Source organism: Trachurus trachurus, assembly GCF_905171665.1.
Source record: "Trachurus trachurus genome assembly, chromosome: 5".
Taxonomy (NCBI): Eukaryota; Metazoa; Chordata; class Actinopteri; order Carangiformes; family Carangidae; genus Trachurus; species Trachurus trachurus.
In genome coordinates, this window is record NC_139896.1 from 18,100,904 (window position 1) to 18,124,517 (window position 23,614).

At 41.6% G+C, this 23,614-nt stretch overlaps 1 protein-coding gene across 1 annotated transcript in view; it reads left to right on the forward strand.

Moving 5' to 3' along the window:
- Positions 1–23,614, forward strand: part of LOC310985656 (receptor-type tyrosine-protein phosphatase gamma-like) — a gene marked incomplete at its 5' end in the record, with an annotated part of 340,997 nt that overhangs the window by 307,647 nt on the left and 9,736 nt on the right. The window contains 13 exons of the mRNA XM_083971275.1: positions 1,591–1,699; positions 2,006–2,055; positions 2,638–3,397; positions 7,439–7,589; positions 12,956–13,047; positions 15,776–15,867; positions 19,329–19,425; positions 20,051–20,133; positions 20,253–20,387; positions 21,110–21,244; positions 21,587–21,762; positions 21,972–22,107; positions 22,506–22,652. Of these exons, the coding sequence (XP_083827401.1) occupies positions 1,591–1,699; positions 2,006–2,055; positions 2,638–3,397; positions 7,439–7,589; positions 12,956–13,047; positions 15,776–15,867; positions 19,329–19,425; positions 20,051–20,133; positions 20,253–20,387; positions 21,110–21,244; positions 21,587–21,762; positions 21,972–22,107; positions 22,506–22,652 (2,163 nt within the window). The remainder of the gene's footprint in view (positions 1–1,590; positions 1,700–2,005; positions 2,056–2,637; positions 3,398–7,438; positions 7,590–12,955; positions 13,048–15,775; positions 15,868–19,328; positions 19,426–20,050; positions 20,134–20,252; positions 20,388–21,109; positions 21,245–21,586; positions 21,763–21,971; positions 22,108–22,505; positions 22,653–23,614) is intronic.

Consider the following 23,614-nt stretch of genomic DNA (forward strand, 5'->3'; position numbering starts at 1 on the left):
GAGAAAGAGCAGGGGTTTCATACAATGAGAGGACTTTATGAGACTAGGTAATTTGGCACAGACCCCAGAGCTGAGCTGGCTATAATATTTTCCATTTAACTGAGTGATGGTAAGTTTATGTAGGTGAACTGATGGGCTTCAGGAGGATAGGCTGTTACATCACATGCTAAGCCATTCACGCATATGGATAGTTTTGTTACTTCTCATGAGGAGATGCTAATACAATGATGTCCAGGTCCACTTTCTACCAATTCCCTCAGTATACCAACACCATTTCTCCAAATGACTGACCACGTGACGACCTGTGATTTTGCTTGAACCAGCTCCAGCCACAGTGAGTTGCAGTTAAAGCTGCAGCCCAGCAAAAGGAAGCTCAGAAGTGGACCTTTTAGCTTGCTCTTTTCATGTGCATTGGACAGGGATATTATGATTTGGCAGTGACCTTCAGAAATTAAGAAGCAAACAGCTTTTCAAATGGTTTTGCAGGTTTTCAAATGGTGACGCAGAGAATATGAAGTAAACTAAGTGTTTAAAAAGGCAGTAGATAAATAACATTGTTAGAACTTTTAGTTTGACCTTCACTGTGGCTTCATAAGGCAAGGCAAGTTTATTTGTATAGCCCATTTTTACAAGAAGTTTATCTCAAAGGGATTTTTACAGAACATAGCATCATAACAACATCCTCTGCCCTTAGACCCTCACACTGACTGAGGAGAGACTCCCAAGAAAACCCTTAACAGGGAAAAATTGGAAAACCATAGGATGAGCAACAGAGGAGGGATCTCTCACCCCGGATGGGCAGACATGCAATAGATGCTCATCTGTTCAACATGGAATATGTTATAAATGGGGTTTGTTCAGTTTAGGAAGAGCTGATGAAGGCAGCTTCTTGTGGGCATGCTGGGTCATATATGCAGGGAAAGCAGGGAGAGCAAGTCATCTTAATGGGAATACTGGTGGTCAGGCTGGTTCATAAGCAGGGAGGGCAGGCCGATTTAGGAGCAGAGGAAAGGAGAACAGTGACAGACTAGACTGACCCTCCTAAATACCACGCTGAGGATGTGAAAGGGTTGCTGCATAGCACCACACTTAAGTTTGTTATTTTTCATCCACATTTCATATGAACCTTTGTTTAAAAGGGAGATAGAGACTTTGGGATTTGTAAGCAGCAGAGATTTGTTCCCTCGAACCAAAATCAAACCATCACTGACATGTACAGTACAGCTCTCATGCAGCTGGCATAGTGTATGGCAGGAAAATACATATGTATTAATGGTCGTAAATGTCAATGTAAAATAATGAAAGATGGTATTCCTCAGGGATCCACTTTAGGGCCGCTGAACCGTATGTAACTGATTTGTGACCTTCTCTAGCCCTCCCTCATAGATTGATGTGCACTGCAAAATAACCCAGAGGAGTAACTGGTTAAGATTGACATGTGGTTTTAAATGTGTTTTAATCTATGCACCTTCCTCTTGAAATTGACACCCTGGTTTGTGCCTGGATTAACATGATTGAGGACTAAAATGAGGCTGTTTCAGCTGATTTAAACCTCACTGACTGTGTGTTTTTCTGTGTGTTATTGTCCAGGAGGCTGTCATTTCTCCCGTTTCCCCTGATGTGCTGTACCTGTTCCGTGTCCAAGCCGTCTGCATGAATGACATGCGCAGTGACTTCAGCCAGAGCATGCTCTTCAGAGGTAACACACACAGACCTGCTGGGAAACTGCTGCTGCATCTACACGTTATCATCTTTTCTATTCAGGTTATTTATGTGAACTTGTATCAATAGCTGCAGGATACAGGAGAAATAACAGAAGAAAAGAGTGAATGAATAAGACCAACATTTCACTGTATTCAGTTAACTGGCTTTAATATTAAGTATATTAAGCATGCTTACAAAGCACTAATAGAGGTCTTAGAAACACCCCTTCAAGTGAAGCGTTGCCTGATTGTTTTGGCTGTGGATTAAATTGCTTTTTTGTTTGTTTGTTTTTTGTCTGCAGCAAACACCACCAGAATATTTGAGGGGACGAGGATTGTGAAAACTGGAATGGTGAGCTGAGTCAAACAAGCACTACTGTTGTCGTTTCACGTTTCACCCAGCAGAGAGCAGTGTCTCTATTAGCATCAATCCTCTCTGTTAGACAGTCCAGTAGTGGTTTGGGATAGGACAACAGGATTTGAATCATTTAGTTTAATTATTATGCAGTGTCTTTTGATTATTGAATATAATAAACTTGCAATGTGTTTAGTTTTGTAGGGACGAAAAAGTCAAATTACAGTTCCTAAAAATCATGCACAAACAAATCCAAATACACTTTTACACTCTAATTTTCCTTTATTTTTGGCTCCATCAAAATATCTAAAATTAACTGATGATTTTTGTATTTCATTAGTTAAATAATTGTTATTACTGACCTTGCATGATTAAAATAACTGTGGCTCGTAGGGTAGGCATAATTGACAGACACGTAAATTACAACCAAAAGTTATGATAGTTGTAGAGAAATGAAAAGGACAAGTTGGTGTGTACAGTATGGGTATTTGTCAAGGTTTATATTTGATCCAGTCGTGTGTGTGTCACAGCTGGAAAACCATCAAATTCTGATCAGCACCTTTTTTTTTTCTTTCTCAGCCGACTGCCTCTCCAGCCTCCTCAGCTGACATGGCTCCTATTTCCTCTGGTTCATCTACCTGGACTTCTGCAGGCATCCCCTTCTCCTTCGTTTCCATGGCGACAGGCATCGGCCCATCCTCCAGTGGTAGCCAAGCAACGGTGGCATCAGTGGTCACCAGCACTTTACTAGCCGGACTGGGCTTCAGTGGCGGTGTCATCTCCTCCTTTCCAAGCTCTGTTTGGCCGAGCCGAGCGCCGACCCATTATCCCGCTTCCACGCGCCACACTGCCAAGCCCACTGAGCCCGCCAAAGACGCCACCGCCTCTGCCTCTGCTGTCACAGCAGCTGCAGCCAAAGATAATGGTGAAGCTGGAGGTGAGGACAGGGAGAGCACCAAAGGTGAAGGGGAGGATGGGGAGAAGGAAGGGGAGGATAAGGACAAAGAGGAGGAGGAAGAGGATGAGAAGGATGAGAAGAAAGAGAGGAAAAGGCGTGTGGGCAAAGTAGGGAGGAAGGACAATGGCCCAGCGGCCAACGAGCCACCCAGCGAAACACCGGAATCCACGGCAAGGGAGAAAAAGCCGACTGAACCAGATCCAAGTAAAGCGACGCCTGGTGTAAAAGACCACCTGCAGGGCTACACCCAGAAACCACCTGACTCTAACCTGTCTGCCACCACGGAGGCAGCCAATGACACAGCAGCAGTCCCAGCAGCTGCAACAGCCAAACCTGGCACAGGGAGGGACAGGAAGACGTGGCCATTTTCCATCCACGATGGTGAGTAAGCCGAAGCTTCAGCCTTGTGTTAACTTGAGCTTTGATACATTTAAAAGAAGAATTAGAAAGGGGGGAGTGACCAACTTTCTCTTTCATTTACTACTTTTACTACTTTAATGTGATCATGTTTGTGGTACTGTTTGAGGATCAACAATATCTGCTTATAATTTAGGTTAAGGTCCATAGTGAGCACACAGAAAACAAGAAACACTAGTTGAGTGAATTCATGTGCTACACACAGGTGATCTGGTCAGGAGTCATTTGCTTTCACACTGATAAATGAATGTGGTCACATGTGGCTCAGACCACCTCTGAATGTGGTCTGAGTGATCAGATCTCAAATGCGTCCTGAGTGTGTCTTGGGGGTATTCACACCTGAACTAAGAGAATCATCGAAGATGGATATTAGTACCAGGTCTGAACAGGTTCTTACTTCCCGATTGAGGAATCTGGATCAACAATAAATTAAATGAACAAAGGAAGGCCGACAGCTCAGCTGGATTCAAGGGCAAATGCTTAAAAGTTATGATATAACTTTGTAAAAGTACTAACTACATCCTGTTCAGTGCTTCTGTTGTGGGAGGTGTGTTCATTCTGAGTGCAGTAATTCACAAAGCATAGAAGCATATATACGCTTATGAACAACAAACAACTGCAACTGCAACATCTACAGGTCATGTCAGATTTAATTATGTGGTATCGCCACTAAAATAGTGATTCCCAGTTACAACAGTAATGTATGCATGGCAGTGGGGCGGAAAAAGTGCTTTGCCATAATGTTTTAAAATACACGACTTTGCTATTCTGACTGAAAATCTGAAACATTACTGCTTAAAGGTACATTTGTATGAGACACACACCCCTGCATTGCAAACGTATCTTTTAGTCACACGCCTGTGACAGACATCTGTCATCTCTGGCAGAAAACATGATGAGAAATTACAGCTTACAACACAGAATTGCTCACACAAAGCACACAAAGTTTCCGAGGCAGGTAGAAGTAAACAGACTTGTCTTCAAAACCAGAATACCAGCTGACATTTAATAATATTAGCATCAAGAGAAACCTATTAGCCTGCTGTTTGCCTGCTTGTATTGCTGCTTGTAGGCTATTTGTAACATTAGCATGAAATACCTGCTGTTTTGTTTGAATAAACCAGACACTGAAAAATCTAGTATATTTTACTGGAAAGTTGAGAACATTACAACAGTATCACCGATTATGATACTGGTCAAAGCTTTGGAGCTCTGGATAGATCTGTTGATGAACAGATGAATAACATACAACGTTTTCAAAAATACATTTTTTATCTCATTTCACTAATGATTTCATGCAGACAGTAATTGTAAATATTTGCCCCTAGAACACCCAAAACCTTCTTTCAATATAGGTTGAGAGTCAGTGGTTCTGTGATTTTGTGTCAAATAACAATCAGACATTTAGTCTAATGAGCTCACTAAGCAATTTTTAACAGTGTGTAATCGTATTGGAAGCACTAAATCAAAGTCTGTCCATATGTCATGAAATAACACAACTGCATTACCGAATCACATGTTGTTACTTGGACGTACTAATGGTAAAAATGACCTAGTTAGCTAGGAGCTACAGTAGCTTACTAGTGTACTAGTTAAAAATGTGCAACAGTTACTACTGGTAGTGCTACTTATGCTGTGTGTGAGGTGTAAAAATACTTTAGTAAATTACTTGGTTGTGGTGCAGTCATCTTTCTGTCAACGTTTCTTTTTTTCACCCCCTAGTTTGTTGTGAAAAGGAACTAACTAACTGTAAAGGTTCAGGTTGTGGCCTTTTATACCTTTGGGGCAGATAATAAAATGTTGCATTTCACCTTTGGGGACCTGAAAGGAAGACCTACAAAGTAGCCCAAATATGTTCCACTTTGACCAGAGCTGCATGAACGCATCAGTCACAAAATGCCACTGATGTAATAAAACATGACAGCCTGACAGAGGGGGGTCTGCTTTGCTTTGTACATGGTCAGTGATGTTGTAAAAGTGGTGTTATAGTGAAAAGTAAAGGGAGATGATACACTGTCTGTGGGGCCACACAGCAGGGACCCTGACTCAGCAGCCTGTGGAATAGAGTTGTCAACGCTACAGTCATAGAAGTGGAAACAGAAAAACGAAGCAGAGCCTCTCTTCCGTCATCGTCTGTCCTGCTCCTACCCCCACCCCTCATCTGCTAATCTTTTTTCTCCTAACTTTTCAATTTTGTTTCCTTTACTGTATCCATGTATTCTTTTAGTCCATCTTCTCTTCTCTCCTGACCCACTAACACCCCCCCCCCCCTCCCTCCTTTTGCTCATTCCCCCTCCACCCCCCACCCCATCCTCTGTGCCTCTCCTTGCTCTGATCTGAGTGCTGGCCTACTTTCAGACACGGCAAAAGGAGATGAGGCTCGGAGGCCAGATTCAGCTGCAGGGGAGAAAAAAAAAGCCTCTGCTCCATTTATGGTTGTGTGCGTGTGTTCGATACGTATGCACATTAGTGACTGGCTGAGTGTATGAGGGTGTATGTGTGTGTGTGTTATGTATTTGCATGCTGCTGGTGAGTGAGTTGTTGTTGTTTTTTTTTCTATTTTACTTTGGCAGACCGCCATAGACAAAAGCAGAAAGGAAAGAGGCAGACTGTAGTATACTCTGTGTATATGTGTGGATGTGTGTCTGTGTGTGTGTGTGTGTGTGTGTGTGTGGATGTGAGGGAGGAGACGCAGAGTTAGTGGGGATGCAAGCCAGCTGTGGTGCAGTGCAGGGGCCCGGCCTGATGTAATGTTCGGCTCCAGGCAAAGCTGCAGATTGAAGGCCATGGGGGCCGACGTCGGCTTCAGCAACGTCACGGCTGCAGCAGCTGAACTGGGTAGGTGGTGGTGGTGGTGGTGGTGGTGGTTATTAAGAGACCTGAAAGCAAATTGGATTTAACTAATGTCTGAAATGATCTGAAGACATGTGTTGTTGTGATGCTGTTATCTGGCTGCACTTCATCAAACAGTGTGGATAGCATGCTGAGCTCAGGAGAGGGAGGACTAACGGGGAAACCAGTGTAGCTGTCTGCACTAATCTGTGGTTTATTTATGTGATGGTTTGTGTTTGTTGTGGAACTTAGATGAAGTTAAAGTAACAGCCTTATGTTTTAGAGGAGGGAAAGAGCCTTTCTGCTGTCTGACCCAGCAAAAGATACTGAGCTACTGTTTCATCTTCCTGAGCAGTGACACAGAGAGGGTCCACGTGTTTAGCCTAGCTTAGCGAATAAGCCTTGTCCCAGTGTACACTGCGCTGAGCCGCGACATGAACATGAACAGGAAATGAAACACGACATGTTCCAGTGGACGTCAATCAAACTTTGGAGCCTCTTGGCCTCTGTCATTGTGGAATCAAGAATCCTAACCTGGAGAGAAGTGGAATGGTTTTCCAAAGATTTGATGTTTTTTCAGATCACTTCATCACTATGTGTTTCATTCTTTCCAAGCTGTCAGGTGCACTTCATGTTTTTCAGTTGTATTGTTGATAATGTTAGTATTCATACTTACATGTTTGAAAATATTCAGTTTTACAAGTGTGTACAGTACATGGTCTGTTTTGGTTAGATTTTTATGACTTATAATTTCACTAGTTTTAAGAAAAATAGATCAATCTGAGCTATGATTATTTAAGAATGGGGATGTATGTTTTTACAAATCTGGTACATGAAAAATAGTCACAAAATAAAAAAAGGCACACGATATTAATGTGACTATGACAATTTAGTCATTTATTTATTTCCCAAGCTAATCTGAGAGCACAACAGCAACTCCAACTATTCTACAACTGCCAGGCCTTTTCTACGAGGAAGATGTGATATGAAAAATTGGATATCGTTTTGTTCCCACTTCTTCAATCAGCAATTAAAGGAAACTAAAATGAGTTGTGTAATGGATTATGAAGAAGGGGAAATTAAGAAAGATGTATAATTTAAGAATAACAAGTTTTGACAAATGATCTCTGGACATTCATTTCTCTCATTAATTTCTCCCATCTTTTTTGCCAGACCCCAGTGTGGTGACCAATCTAACTGGACAGACGAGGCCCGGATCTGGTCCAGGCGTGGGCCGTGTGGAATGGCTGGTACCTTTGGTTGTGGTCTCAGCTCTGACCTTCCTCTGCCTTATCCTCCTCTTGGGCGTGCTCATCTACTGGAGGTGGGTACAACAGTACAATCCCTTGTTAGCTGCTTCTGAGTTGGTGGTGCCTGGGGGCTGGAGTTGTGGGTGGAGAACTGTTGTATGTCTAATTGCATTTGAGTACAGCAGAAAGGAAGAAGAGGGGGAGGATTTGGTAATGAGTGAGGAGAACATGGACACCTGCAGTGGAGGGTTTAGCTGCTCACAAGCACCAAAAATATGTAATTATTTAACTTTTAAAAAGCCTCCACCAACATCACATCTTTTGCGCAAAAAGGAAAATCAAGGAGTCATGTTCAACAGCAAATCCACCTCAGAGAGGCAAAGTGATCAGTTGTTTACATTTTAATCTTACTTTATACATGGCTGTTATGACGATAGTTTGTAGTTCTCCTGTGATCATAATTAGGTTTCGTCAACAGTGAAAAGTCTCAGACAGTACGAATGTAAACACAACACTCAGGTGAACCTGCTCATTTTCACCTTATATCTGCTCTCAAGTCTGTCTTTAACATCTGTTAAACCAGCAGCCAACACCACAGCTACACTGTGCAGGCACTGTCAAAAACACACAATCACAAATCAAAGCATCTCACACGGAAGCTCCTACACTTTTATAGGAGCACTCACCCGGGACTTAGATGTGACAGATTTGTTATACTAGTTTTGTTGGGGGTTAGCAGCTGATTGTCTTCTGCTTCTGATTGTGTGATCTGTAAGTGTGTTCGATGACGTAGCTTCTTACAGTCGTGAGTGTAAAGTGTGAACAAAGGCCAACTTGACTGGCAGTGGGTTTTTAATTAGCAGCTGCATTAAACAAAAAATACTTACACCTGCTGCTATTGGTAGGAACAGGGTATTAGTCTCTCTCTTAGTCTCAGATTTTCTCTCCAAGCATATAAACCACTTTTACTAGTTCATGTGGGAACATTATAGTGAGCTGGGCTCTAATACAGCTTCTCAGACTGTATTAGACTTGGCTTCAGTCAAAATACACTGAGCCAGCCACACAGAGTGAGGCTAGTTGGAGGTAGACTTTGGCCTAGGCAGCATGCTGCAGCCTAACCACAATGGTGGTGATATCACCACCAACACGTTGTTTTACTTAGAATAACTGGGCAGAACATGAAAGAGGACAGAGAAGAAACCATTTATCACCATGCTTAGAGTCACAGTGAGGGTTTTTTTTTTTTTTTGCTTGGATACAAATGAAGGCCAAGGGCACACATGTTTGAGGTGTCTAAACTGTGATAGCAGAAGGACAATTCACAGCAAGATAGCACTTTACAAAGAGCACATGACAGTTACATATTTCTCCTAAAGCTGAAGGACATTTTCCAGGAGTTTAAAGAAAACACTGATCTGAAATGTTACCTTGAAGTTATTCTTATTGAGCTATTTTCTGGATGTGAATTCCTGACATATTGTATGGACAAACAGGCTTCATTTAACCATGACTGTAAATGCTTTAATGGCCAAGTATTGTGTTGTATTCTAATGAGTTTATTGCAGCTTCTGGTATTATATCACTATTTTGTCTATAGTCCCTTCCTGTTTAATTTGCACATCATTTTCTACTATTCCATGTTGACAGCACTGTGGTTACACTGTGAGAAATATAAAGCATCAGATGGTGATTATATAACCAGTGGTAAGTGGCTAAATCATGTTAGAACAGCAGCATGGTCTTTTATTGAGATCTGGGACACAGCAAATCATTGGTGGCATGTGAAGAGAGACAGAATGTGATAGTAAGCGTCACCAAAGTCTGGGCCTGACACACACAGAATCCCATTATTGTTGTGTTTTTCATATTGTATGAGCTCCGCTGAGACTGACCACAATTCAGTTTGCCTTCAGGGTTTGTATTGAGAAAACTGTTGGTGTATAAGTGCTGAGAATTCATGCATAACCCCCCCCCCCCCCCCTTCCCTCTCTGTCTCTCTCTCTCACACACACACACACACACACACACACACACACAGGCCTTGGCAACAGGTGTTGGGGGTGTGTTTGGGTATTTAATCCTATTGTGGAGCAAAGCTTAGGTCACAACCCCATGTTCAGCACAGACTCCACTCCCACTGCCTTCTTATTGGCAGCATTTGGTGCCGCCCACAAACTGTTGCTCTGCTGCTTTCAGGACTTAGACGTAAATACCAGCTTCATACCAAGGAAGAAAAAAACATTTTTAATTCTGACAGTACACGATAGGTGGCACGTTGGACGTTGAACGTTATGCAATGTTCAAGTCACAGCTACAGATAGAGGACATTGGGATAGCATTCAGTAGCACCAGAGACTTACAGGACTGTTGGGTAGAAGTCTTTTGTTTGCAGGTGAAACGTGCAGTGTGCAAGTTTTTGGTTATGACAGTGTATCACAGATAAGTCATGTCAAATGTCTCAAAGTGTGAAAAAGACGATCGGATACAAACAAAGTGTGAAATCTGGTCATTTCCAGAAGCACAGCGTGATTGTGTCAGTTTTGTCCCCTGCCATTTGAATGCATCATGACACCAGCTATCTCCCACCAGGAAGTGGCACAGGCTTGACCTGTGTTGGTGTGACACTAACACACACACACACACACACACACACACACACACACACACACACAGGCTCAGACAGGGAACACCCCCCGCCATGCCTTGTTAGGACAGCCCTCCCTCTGTCTTCCCTCCTCCTGTCGCTACGTCTCTGTGCTGGGGCTCAGTTCAGGTCGTCGGCAGCATGTGGCAGCCCGTCTGCTCCCTCACCTCTGCTCGTTCACCAGGATGAACGCCCTGTGTTCTATGCTCTGTGTCAAATACAGGTAGGGAGGGTGTGGATACACATACAGTATGCAGGCTGTGTTGAATAACTTTTGTCATCACTGGAAGCTGTAGATTGTAGATAAGAGCAGCTGTCTGTGGAGTTTGTTTCATTGGGTTGTTGAATGTAGCAACATAGTTCTCTAAAAAAGAATGAAGTGCACAAGTCTTTATTTCAAATAACAAAAAAATTGATGTATGGTTCTATCAGCTACTGTAGAGTTACATGAAATTGTCCAGAGGGTGCAGAAAAAAATAATTGACTAATGAATTGAGTAATGTGTGTTTATTGCTGGTTAGAGGTGTATCTAACACAGTGCTACAGGGATGCTGTATTACTACTGCAGTTAGCATCACTCTGCTTCTTTCTCCTGAAAGCCAATGAGATTTTTCCATTGTGTTTTTAAATATTAGAGAAAATAACTGTGTGACTAACAACACTTTGGGATTTTAACCAGTATATGATGTTTGAAGCCTGAAAATAATCAGCAGAAGTACAAAGCTAATGTTAGGCTACAAACCAACTACACCATGGACGTAGTTTCATTCATTCAGCTCAGTGCAAAGAGTCTGTACATTTGGTGGCATTCAGGTGTGTGATACACAGGCTGAACAACAGCAACTCAAATACTGTAGTAACGATATTATTACAGTGGATTTATATTGTTTTTATTGTGTTGTCTAGAAAGAACATTACTTAGTACAGGCTGGTTGGGATGGTAACACTAAATTTTAAGCGTTTTGTTTTCCTAATGTAAAGCAGTGCAGATTTATAAATGTCTCAGAGCTGTCGGACTGTTGGATGTAAATCAGGTCTTTCATGTTCAGCGTCTCTGAGTTTTTCCCCTCTCGGTATGTTTTCAGAGAGAGAGAAGTGACACCTCTTCCTGCTTCCTCCTGCTGTATCTTGACTCCAGTTTGTCTCTAAATGCCTGATGTTGATCTCCATTCAAAGCAGTTTGATGTAAAACTTCACACTTAAAACACGTAAACTGTCAGCATGTCAGAATCAAAACACAACAGGAGGCCTACTGATATGTCTGCTGCCACACCTAAATACAAACACACACACACAGTATATCCAACTTCAAACACACCTTTACTGTGTTTGCATGTGTGTGCGTGTGTGTAACTACAGTACAGTATCTACTGTAACGATTTGAGATTTGACAAAACCAGACTGTGACTGGTGTGAAAACGTGTTTGTGCTGCGTGCATCATTTTCTGAGGTCGATGTGTGTGTCTGATTGTGTCTGAACATGGTTCAAAGTCCATATCTGCCATCTGTTTGCTGACAATTGCCATGATGAAATCTGTATCCTCTTTCGCTCTCTTTACACACACACACGCGATTATCTCTCTCTGCATTAAAATATGAAATATGCGCTCTGTGTACTGTAGCTACGGTGGAGTTCAGGAGGTCATGGGGGAGGCGCGGCCTCTACAGATTTTGAGGCTAAACATGCTCTTCCTCCAAAATAATATTATTGGTCTGACATCATTCAACATCAACTAAGCTGTCAACCTTCTGATTACTAATGAATTAAGCACTGCTTTAATTCCATTGTTGCCATTTTCAGTTATAGTCTTGTTTTTAATGGCCCAATCAAGATTTAAACAAAGGAGACATTTAGACAAAGAAAGGGGGAGACAGATTGTGAACAGAGACACTAAATGATTATTTGAAAAGGCATTATAGGTTTTGTCAGAATCAGCATATATTAGATCAAACAGCAAGATGTATAGCCTTTTCTATCCTGCAGAATCTTTTTCTTTGGTTCACATGGGACAAATGGCTGCTGAACTGTGACCTCGGACCAGTGTGACTGTCCATTCACTGGACACAGCTACAGTAGTCATGTTTATGGCTGCACAAGTGACCTACGTACAAACAACATACGTCAGCTCTAAAAATGGCACGTTATCATCATGCTTTGTTTCCCAGGCAACACTTGTAATTACAAAACCAGCAGAGGTGTTTGTCAGGAGAAAATAACCACAGGGGGAACACAGCAGCACATTACAGATAAGAGCCTGGATGAGTTTTCCTTAAAAACATGTGTCTGGTGACTTCATGTGTAGGCTTACACAATGTACACTGAGGAGTTATGAATAAACTGTTCTAGATAAAATAGGAAAAGTATGTACAAGTATGAAAAAATGTACTCAGGATTGGACATGTACAAATAAACCCAAGGCCAGTGAACAATGGATTCAGTGATATAGAAAATATAGAAAATGCAAATCTAAATTCCATAAACAGCATGTATGTTTTGAAGGAAACCTTATTGTGGCTGGATTTTGTTGCCTAGACCACAAGTGAGACAGTCCCACAGTCTATTACTCTGGATGTCCATCATTCACCCCAGCCACCTCCTAGTGACTCTGCTGAGTCAGTGGTATTGATTCAAAATGTATGTTATATTGCAGTGTAGTGTATAGAAACAGAATTTCTAGGAAAGAGAATTGGGAGAATCCTAATTAAGGTGAAATACCATAGCCATAGCATAAATCATTTTAACGCTTGTTATAACCGATTTAAGTAAAATGTATCCCACTGTCTTTTTTTCAGACGCTGTTTCCAGACAGCCCATCTCTACGTGGAAGACAGCAATTCACCCAGGGTGGTGCCCAATGAGACGATCCCTGCCATCCCCATCCCAGGTAGCAGCTCCTCACCTGTATTGTATCATGGCTATGCTTCAGTTCCATCTGTCCGCTGTATTTTGCTGCAACATTTCTGCGCAGTATTAAAGAGGCGGCGGTCCTCTCTGTGGGGTCATAGGCCAGGACTATTCTTATGACACAGGTCTGAGGTCACAAGTTGGTGTTAAGACCCTTCTAGTGTCATCTTCCAGTGACCAAACAGCCTGGATGAGCATCAGCACCTTACTGGAGCTGGACAAATCCACATTCGGTATAGATCTTTGTACATTTAAGGAAGATACAGTTTTTGCTGATGCTATAGAATAATTTGCTCGACTAAAGTTAAGTTTATCTGAGAAGTTTCTGAGAACAGTTTCTCTACTGTGAAGAGGAGATATTACATAATAAGTGCAGGTCGGAGGATTTCTAAAACCCTGGGATCTGTAGCCGCAGCAAAAGCTGTAGAAAGAGAAAGAGAGGCCATGGCCAGTTCACTAATTACTCAACACAAAACACAATCTTTACAGAGTTTGGAATCTGCTAGCTCTCCGGTTCAGGTCCCATGGTCCAAGATTTGGATCCAAACCTGTCAAATTCAATTAGAATAGTTTTGAGGCCTCTTTACAATGGGCCTTGGCTGAGCCCAAAGGCCTTCATTCACACCAGGTCCACCATGGCAGAGTCCAGCACAGACAAAAAGAGCCTCTGTGACACCCCGCTAGAGGATCAGACTCACAGAGCTGCAGGTAGCTCCAGAGAATGTGGACATGAGTCCAGTGCAGCAGATGGGGACGTGGTGTCTGACCATTTGTAAGCTCTGTTAATGGTCTCAAAAAGCTCAGTCTAAGAGCTTCACTGAAGCCAGAATCCTCTTTGAGACCTTCTACTGCAGACAACACGTTCTTACTACATAACCTTTCACTTAATACGCACATAATAACAAACAAACAAGAGTAGTCAAATGCTGTTAATGTCGTATTGATTCCTTCACCTGTGACCTGAGAGGTTCTTGGTGCTGTAGCAGGAACTACCCCAGAAGATGGTTTTAAGTACTGCCAAATGTCTATCTGTCCACAGACAAACACTTGGAATAATATAATACTGATGTAATGACTATGGAGATTTAATGTAATAATGTAGTGATTACTATCGTCTACTATCCCACTTTATAATGATATCTTAATATTGTGGTGTAAGTGATATGTGTATATTTTATTTTGAAATACAACAGCATTACAGCCATAACTGATAATCAACTAGCTTTAGTTATTGTGGCTGCTATTTATATCAATTGATTTAAAGGGCTAAGAATATTGAAGGTATTGGGTTGAGTCATGGTTCTCATTTATCAGGAAACCAGGTTGTCTCTGTGCTTTTGTGTTGTTTCCTGTTGGTATTCTACAACAAGAGAACAAATCTATTCGACACAGAGCGTGTCTGTACTGTACTGTCTGTAAAATATGTCAAAGCAATAAAAGGAGATTGGCTCAGTTCTCAGCGGAGCTAATTGGTTTTTCCAGACCTCTCAGCAGCCTGCTGTGTTTACTGACACACAAATAATTCTGACATATTTGCATACCTAAATGAACGTCACAAGACACAAAGCGAGAGCCAACAAGTGCATGCTCCTGTTAATATTTGATGAAGACTAAACTGGAGGAAGCTGAGAGAGAGCATTAGCTGTTGTGTAATGTTTTTTTTTTTTTTTTTGCATCTTTTCCACTAAATAGGCTTCAATCATCTGGTTCGAGTTCAGCTCTTTACTCTGTTGTAATCTAAAGAACAACTGCAGCTGTTTGCCCTCCGATGAAACAGGCTCTCCGGCCCTGAGCCCTTATGCTAAAAGCTCCCAAAGCTGCAACATAAATCAAAACAATAAAAGCACTTAAGCAAGCTTTCTCCTGTACTAATAATTGTAAGTGATGGAGGGGAAATGAAACGTTACTGAGCTTGCATTATTGAGCTGAATGAGACTATTGAAGGGAATGGATTTATTCAAAGCACCACTTTGTACCACGAGTGTTTGGATTTGCCTCAAACTCTCTGCTATCAGTCTATTTCCATATTATACCCCGGGTAATTAACAAAGAAAACAATGAATCCAAATTAACACTCATTTTGCCTTGAATACATGTGCATCAGCACATACAGTATAATCACAGCACAAACACACATCATTCTCATGTCATGGTCTGATAAGACTAAATAGACATTAGTCGCACTCTGACATAATTTACTGGAAGCTACAGCATATTAAGGATGTCGACAAAAGCGGACTGAATAATCTGGCCCTATGATGAACTGCTTAGTTGTTCAGGAGCTTTCGAAGATACTGCATGATTTTGATCAGCAAATGGGGTTTCCTTAGAAGTCTTGGGATTGCAGATGTTCATATCTGTTTTTCTGAGCACTTTGTTTAAAAATAAAACAAGAAGAGAAGGAAAACTGCTCCTAAAGGGATAAATCCTGCTCCCCAGGTCAATAATACATTTCTAAGTAAATAGAATTGACATTTAAAATCTTGGAAACTCCATTTGTTGAGGAAGATTGTGTGACATAATCGAAAGCCCAGGCACAAGTGCTACATGGACCTTTAGGTTATATTGTCTACTCCTTCAGTCACCATTTCAAACAGAAGGAAAATGGTGGTGTTTGTCTCTAATATTAAATCAAAACAAATGTGTGTTGTGTGCTGTAAGTTGCTATTACTGTGAACCTGGTTTGAACCTGCTCTCATCTTTTACAGATGACATGGAAGCCATCCTGGTCAAGCAGTTCATCAAACACGTCTCAGAGCTCTATTCAAATAACCAACATGGATTCTCTGAAGAATTTGAGGTAAGCAGAGATGTTTTGAAAAAGCCAACAGGATTATGAAACCATGCTGCAGCTCAGCTGATGTTTCTGTCACCTGGCAGCATAAGAAACAAGTTGTTAAGGTTGTTGAGCAATTGTATTTTTATAATGTGAAACTACTTGACACAGAGTGGCCACTGGTTTCAGGTGTCTCTGATACCAGATGATAGCAACACACTGTTTAATGTATTACATGAACTTCCCATCACATCCTCTCTCTCTGCTGCTGATTGATGTCGTACATAGAAAAACATGTGGAATCTTCACCATCTTCATAAACGTTCATTCATATTGTGTTTATTCCTCATCATCGTCACCCAGTTCCTCATTTTATGTCTCCTCCCTCTGATGATTTCAGGTTTGTAGTCTCTGAGTGTCACAATGACCACTGGTGGTGGAGGTTGTAGCATCCAGGCTCACATCAGTCCACCTGTAGGAATCAGTTAAAGATATTTCTCACCCATTTGAGTGAGGAGCCTTTTACCTATTCCCTGTTTCCTGTATTTTTTTTAATAGCATCAGTTATCCATATCTATCCATGTGAGTGCCCCCAGGCTGCTAACTGTACATTTAGGCACTTGCAGTCCTCAATGGAGTAAGTAAACTAGACTTCTTGATGATCGCTGACAGATGATCCCAATAAAACACCCTGCTGATGAATTATTACATGTTGCATTATAATTCATGTGATTCCACAGGGCTGTGGTGGACTCTTCAATGTCATGTTTCCTTTGACAAGTGTGAGAGTGCAGACCTTCCTTGTTACAGACAACTAGTATCCCTTTGTCCCTATATCCAGTATTTCATGCGAACAGGACTTAAGGCCTGAGCAGGAATGTGGATGTTGTTTTACCTTGTTTTCTTTTTCAAGGGGACGTTTATTTCTTACAGTATCACAGACAAAGGATTGTGATTCCCAGTAACTATGGTTTGGTGGTCCCTCCAGCTGTTGTGATGTACATGAGGGAGGAAAGATTTCAGCTCCTCAACAATCCTCTCGTCTGTCTTGTTCTGAGACAATAGTATATTTCTTTACCAGCTAGCTCACTTTGGTCCACGGTGAATCTTACTAGGCTTGTTTTACTCTCTATATTACTTAAAAGCTTCCTCCACTGCACAGGATTGTGTCCTGGGGCACCCTCCATTGAGTGCTACTTGCTCAACCATGACTGCACTTCTCTGCATTTCCGACTGATGTTTTCTAGTACACATCAAACACCACATCCTTTGTGCAGTGCTTGGAAACAGAAACCTCTCCAAAAGCCTTACCATTACTTCTTAGTCTCTGAACAAGGCCCATTCAATCAGTGGCCATCGTTCTGTTCAACTGAAAGAGCTGATTTCTCTCGCTCTTTTGCGCAACCAGCCAGCTAGATAGATCCCACCAAGTGGATGAGCCTGGACGTCTTTAATGTGAAGCATTGATTGTGTGTCCAAAGAGTTTTCTGTCTTCTTTCTAGAGCACCGATTTGTTTTGTGCATGTTTTCTTCGTGTCTTCAGATGTCGTTTCCTCATGTAGCTTGGCTCTGGTTCTGATCTGCTTCCTCTCCAGTCTGGTGAGCTTGAAGCAGATCACTGGCTGTGTTTGGTGTACCTTACAGTATTTTGTACTACACAAACTGATACTAAATACATTTTACCTCCTTGGACCAAATTCTGGTCTTAACTGTGTCAGCTCAGAAAGACTCATTATCCTTATTCCCAGTGTATTTCCAAAGCTCTAACTAGTACATTATTCACAGTACACGAGTATGCACCTATAAAGCTCAAATGTAGCTGCTCAATAAAAGATATCATGTAGTCACTTTTCTGGATTCCTTCCCTGCTGTATTTAATCTTGCAGGGGAGGGAAATATGGGCCGTCTTCTGTGTAACTGCACTCCCATGCCAAATAAATACTGAGAGCAGAGATAGTAAAAGATGATGAAGACAAAAGGCTGCATGTTTAATGATTGCGGTTATTGCTGTGAGAACAAATTCACACAGCAAATATATATTTTCCTTAACCTCTCAATATCATTCAGTTTCCAGTCTCTCCTATGCTGTTCCTATGGTTTGGATATGGCCTAAATTATGCCTAGACATGTAGACAGAAAGAGTGCATAACAAATGTAGGTGACAAACCACTCCAAATATCAGATTGGGAGAATAGTTGTCCCACATGAAGTTTTTTTTATGAGATTATTATTATAAATTACATTTTGTATTTTGTGTGCAGTAAAACACCTGAACACATCCCTAATACTGTATGTGAAAGCCTATTTGACCTACCAACCTACTAAACCTGATTCTGATTCGATCCAGACATGGTGGCTGATGAGATACGGTTGTGTACTACAAAACAAAGACCAACAAAATTATAGATTAAAATCATCAGCTTTCTGCCACAGTCCTGACAACACTGGTGACTTATTTTAGGGGTGTTGAACATCGTGCTGAACATTTGTGTAGCTATAATCAGTCGTAGCCATCACTAACTCATGGCCCTCTACTGGCCATAGTAAGTATGAGGCGGATGGTTGATGCTGTCAGAGAGGAAGAGTGGAGAAAAGCCGTACTACTGTAACCACATTCATTCACAGTTCATTATCGTAACCATGGCAACGGATGTCCGTAGCGAAACAGGGAGAGTAAAAAAGAAAAAATATTTGAACCCAATCAGTAAATGTATGATAGTGAAATGAAACCCTGGTCCCAAGATAGGGAACTTGAACTTGGCATCACACTATGGTGTAAATGAATACACCTGGAAAGGAGGGTTAGGGTTATTACTAGGCTTATTTCAGCACAAGGTATGAAGAAATACAAAATACCTGCTGCCACCAAAGGGAGAGAGACTGGATGGAATCAGACCGAACAGGTTGAACCAGAAGAGCAGCTTTTCTGGTGGAGATTACAGCACAGGTTACCGTACAATGCACATGCTGAGAAGTAATCACATACATATACACAGAAAGGATGAAAACATGTAATAGCAAATGCAAGACAGTCTCCCTGCTGTGTTCTCCTCTTATACAGTAACAGAAAAGAAAATACGGTATGGGCAATAGTAGAGGTTACATTGTTCACTACACTGTGCAGCACAGAAGATGATGATGATGATGAAGAAGAAGAGAGGTCATGGGGTTATTCATTTTCTGCAGAGGATGAATATGTTCAGTTGCTTTCATAGCAGTCTGACACTCTCTCCCAAGGGCTATGCACACAAGATGGGGTGTCTTCATGCTCTGCAGAACATGGTGTGTGAGGTAAAGCTCACAGCTAACTGTCCATTAGATTCACACTGGTGATTCTGGTACAAGACAAAATGTCAAAGGTCATGAAAAAGATAGATGATGAACCTTGACTATTCATCCGCAGTAAATGTTTTGTAAAACATAACTATATCATTTCTGTGTGTGTGTGTGTGTGTGTGTGTGTGTGTGTGTGTGTTCCTCTGCAGGAGGTTCAGCGCTGCACTGCTGACGTTAAGATCACCTCGGAGCACTCCAACCACCCGGACAACAAGCACAAGAACAGATACATCAACATTGTGGCCTGTAAGTAGCTACAGTGCAGGAAAGTGTGTGTCACCATTGAGTCATCAAGCACCGCTCCTGTTAGCAACCAGCCACTGCAAAGACAAGAAACCTTTACAACATGTATCTTTTGTCACAAATCGTTGAGGTTTTAGGGCCCAAACCTAATACTTACAATGAATAGTGAAATCCTCAAGCTCTCTGACAGTGTTTACTCACATATTATTATTTTTTTATGTTGTAAAAAATATTTATGAAGGCATATAAAAGCAGTAACAAATCTAACCCTGGACCTGACCCAGTAATTAAACATTATTATATTGAACAAAGAAGTTCAAAGAACCAAAAGACATTGCGTGGCAAGCACATTAGCATACAGATGAGAAGCTAGCTTGCTAGTTTGGCCAGGACTACACAGGATGCTCTACTCTGTCACATCTGAAATAAACTTATGGTTTATAGAAACACTGGAGAAAGTTTCATGCTTTAATTAGTACAGCTACTACTGTTTGAATGTGCTTTCTGGGGTCTAACACCTACATTCACATGTGTGCTGTGCTGGTGTGACAGTTAGCTTCTGTCATTGTTTCAGTCACACAAAAATGCTAATGCTAATCTGTTTTTCTGCTCTGTGTTTCCGTCTAAGACGACCACAGCAGAGTGAAGCTGAGGCTGCTGGCTGGGAAGGACTCCAAACACACCGACTACATCAATGCCAACTATGTGGACGTGAGTGCAGTGTGTGTGTGTGCGTGCGTGCGGGTGTGTTGAGGAGAATCATTAAGAATCACCGACTTAAAGAATCCAGATTTAGCAAAGTTACAGTCTGTCTCTCCATCATTCATCAGGGTTATAATAAGCCTAAAGCCTACATCGCAGCGCAGGGACCTCTGAAGTCCACCTTTGAGGATTTCTGGCGGATGGTGTGGGAGCAAAACACCAGTGTCATCGTCATGATCACCAACTTAGTGGAGAAAGGGCGGGTATGTTCTCTCAAATTCAGTTTTAAGATGTGGGAGGTGACGTTCGTAGGACATTTGACCTGTCAAACACACTGTAGCTACAAAAATGTAAAAAGGGTTCATTTAATTTAGATCACTTGGCCAATTCCAGTGCCCCAGGGCCTCCTTTGTAAAAACCCTCATGAATATTGATCCACATGTTGTCCCTGTGGAGGATGGAGGCACTGTTAGGGTTGCAAACAAACCAAACTTTGAGATGCAGATTACTGCAGCAGACAGCTCCATCCAACAGCCAGACAGACAGGGAATCTGGAGCTCACCATGTTATTATATTATTATTATGCCATCAACATTGTCTCCTCTGCAAAGGAGATAAGATATGAAGTACTTATAAGAAAATCTATAAAGAAATGTGACCTATTTTGATGATTATTTCATCAGTGCATGTGATTGAGGTGAAGAGAAATCAGCATGCAGGGAATATAAAGCTGAAGAGCAGCTTCTTCCCAGATGCTGTGAGACTGTTGAACTGCTCCACACTGCCACACCTCTGAACTTACATCTAGCACTTACAGTAGCATCTAATCTAAATATAATTAGTGGCAGACTTTGCAGCTTCTGCCACCTGATGCATTCTGGTATCAGTCTTAAAGGTATTCAACTATTTCAGCTGCCCTGTGATTGTGTTCATGTGTTTGATTATTTTCCATGTATGTGTGTGTGCGATTATGTGTGTCCTACAGAGAAAATGTGACCAGTACTGGCCGATGGAGAACAGTGAAGAGTACGGAAACATGGTAGTCACCTTGAAGAGCACCAAAGTTCACGCCTGTTACACTGTTCGTCGGTTCACACTGCGCAACAGTAAAGTCAAAAAGGTAAGAAAGACAGGGAAGAAGAGACAAGAAATAATTGCATTTCAAAATAGACAAGAAATGCAAATCCCGTTTCCTCTTTCAAAATGGAAATCAATTAGATATGGTTTGTTGATTGATTTGTGGATAATCTCCGTGTTTATTTGTATTTGTCAGGCTGAATTATATCACCTAGCTTTCAGGATCCATGTCCCTTTAATCTGCTTTTTACTTCACGATGCTTCATTTAATTTCTAAAGGTTTTAATAAAGATGTCAAAGTTTTTTTTCTTGTTGTGGTTTTTTTTTTTCTCTAACCTTACAAACAACTCTCCTTTCTCTCTTTTCCATCTTCTCTTCCATCCAGGGTGGGAAGGGGAATCCTAAGGTGCGGGGCCAGAATGAACGGACAGTGCTCCAGTATCATTACACCCAGTGGCCAGACATGGGTGTCCCAGAGTACACCCTGCCCGTCCTCACCTTTGTTCGCAGGTCCTCAGCCGCCCAGATGCCTGATATGGGACCCATGGTTGTTCACTGCAGGTGATATATCTACAGTATACTGTAGGGCGAGTTGTAACTGCACACATGCAACCTGTTGTTGCTTTACAGGCTTCGGTTACTGATGTACTTTTAGAATGACGATCGCAGATAAACTCGTATTAACGTGTATAAACGTGTGTATTTTCAGCTTTGTACAGTGTATAAATGTGTGCTGGTCCTCAGTGTCACTGTGTTGTGTTGTGTTGCAGTGCTGGTGTGGGTCGCACGGGGACGTACATCGTCATCGACAGCATGCTGCAGCAGATCAAAGACAAGAGCACAGTTAATGTACTCGGCTTCCTCAAACACATCCGCATCCAGCGCAACTACCTAGTCCAGACTGAGGTTTGTGCGTCTGCATAGTATGGATGGATGGATGGACTCTACTCTACATGCACTATATATCATCATCATCGTCAGAGTTTTTAATGCTTTTAATAATAGTCTTCTGCAGATTCTGTAGTTTTTTCTGCAGTTGAAGCTTTAAATTCATCACAAATACAATATTGCAGCTGAAAATTGTTGTGGATCCACTGCAAATGTCCTCATGATAAAACAAACAATGTTCGTGCCAAATCTTTTCGAAAAGAGCAATGGTCTATGGGACAAGTCCAACACTGGCACACTCACTTGTGGCCAGTCGAGCCAAAAATTGAGCTAGCACTTGCAAAGTGTGAACTTGCACTGCTTTGTGATTACATCAATAATTTTTCTCTGAATCAATTGTTTGTCTCTTCCAACAGGAGCAGTACATCTTCATCCACGATGCCTTGATGGAAGCTATCTTGGGGAAGGAGACAGAAACAGCAGCCAACCAGCTTCAAAGCTACTTCACCAGCATCTCGACACCAGGACAGAGCGGCCGGACACGTCTGGACAAGCAGTTCAAGGTGAATGGACAGAACTGATGTTTTTCAGTCAAGAATGTACAATGTAGTCTGACGAGCCAGGATATAGTGAACAATAGTTCAGACAAATCAGGAGAAAATTAACTTGGCTGAAGCCTGTCTGCGTCTGATATGATCTTTTACTGAACTGATCAGTTATTAAGCTACCAGATTAAAACAAGTGGCAAAATCTGTTCTGTATTTACAGTTTTATTGTTCTCTGTTGTATTGATCTGACATGGTCAAACATTATCAGTTACTGTTAGAAATGCCCACAGCAGCTGTAACATTGTCTTCTCTCCAGCTAATTAGGACTAGTATCACTCTGCTGTGCACCTCTCTTCCTCCTCTTTGCACATGTTAAATTGCTTCAAACCAACAGTGTCACTGTTTTCTAGCCCTCATCCAGCCCTCTTGATATTAAACTGCATAAAGAGACTATAGAGTCAATTGACCCTGCACTACCGACCATCATCAATGGCTGCCTGACCTCTGTACTGGAACTTAACCAGATCTTTTTAAAACCACCTGTGTCCAGCTGCTGCTGAGAGGAAATGGCCCAGATTCCATGGACCTAAAAAAAAAAATCAATTTCCAAACTGTTTTTTATATCCAAACTGTGAAATGATCTACTTATGCAGCAGACTTTTCTGTAATAATATCACTTGACCTTAGTCCAGCTTTTTATACTGTTGACCATTCAGCCCTCCGAGCAGACTGAAATACTGGTGGTGGTGGTGGTGGTGGTGTTGACTCAGACTTTTCACCCCCCCCCCCAGTAAATCAGATATGCACATTAAAATAATATAATAAATCAGTAGCTGTTAAATTAAATAATAATATAAATATATAATAATAATATGTCGGTTGTAGGTCTTAACAACAGGTGAGTATTTGGCTCCTGTTATTTCAGCACATGTGCAATAATCGAGATCAAGGTCTGGAGTAGATGGAGTGTTTGCTCA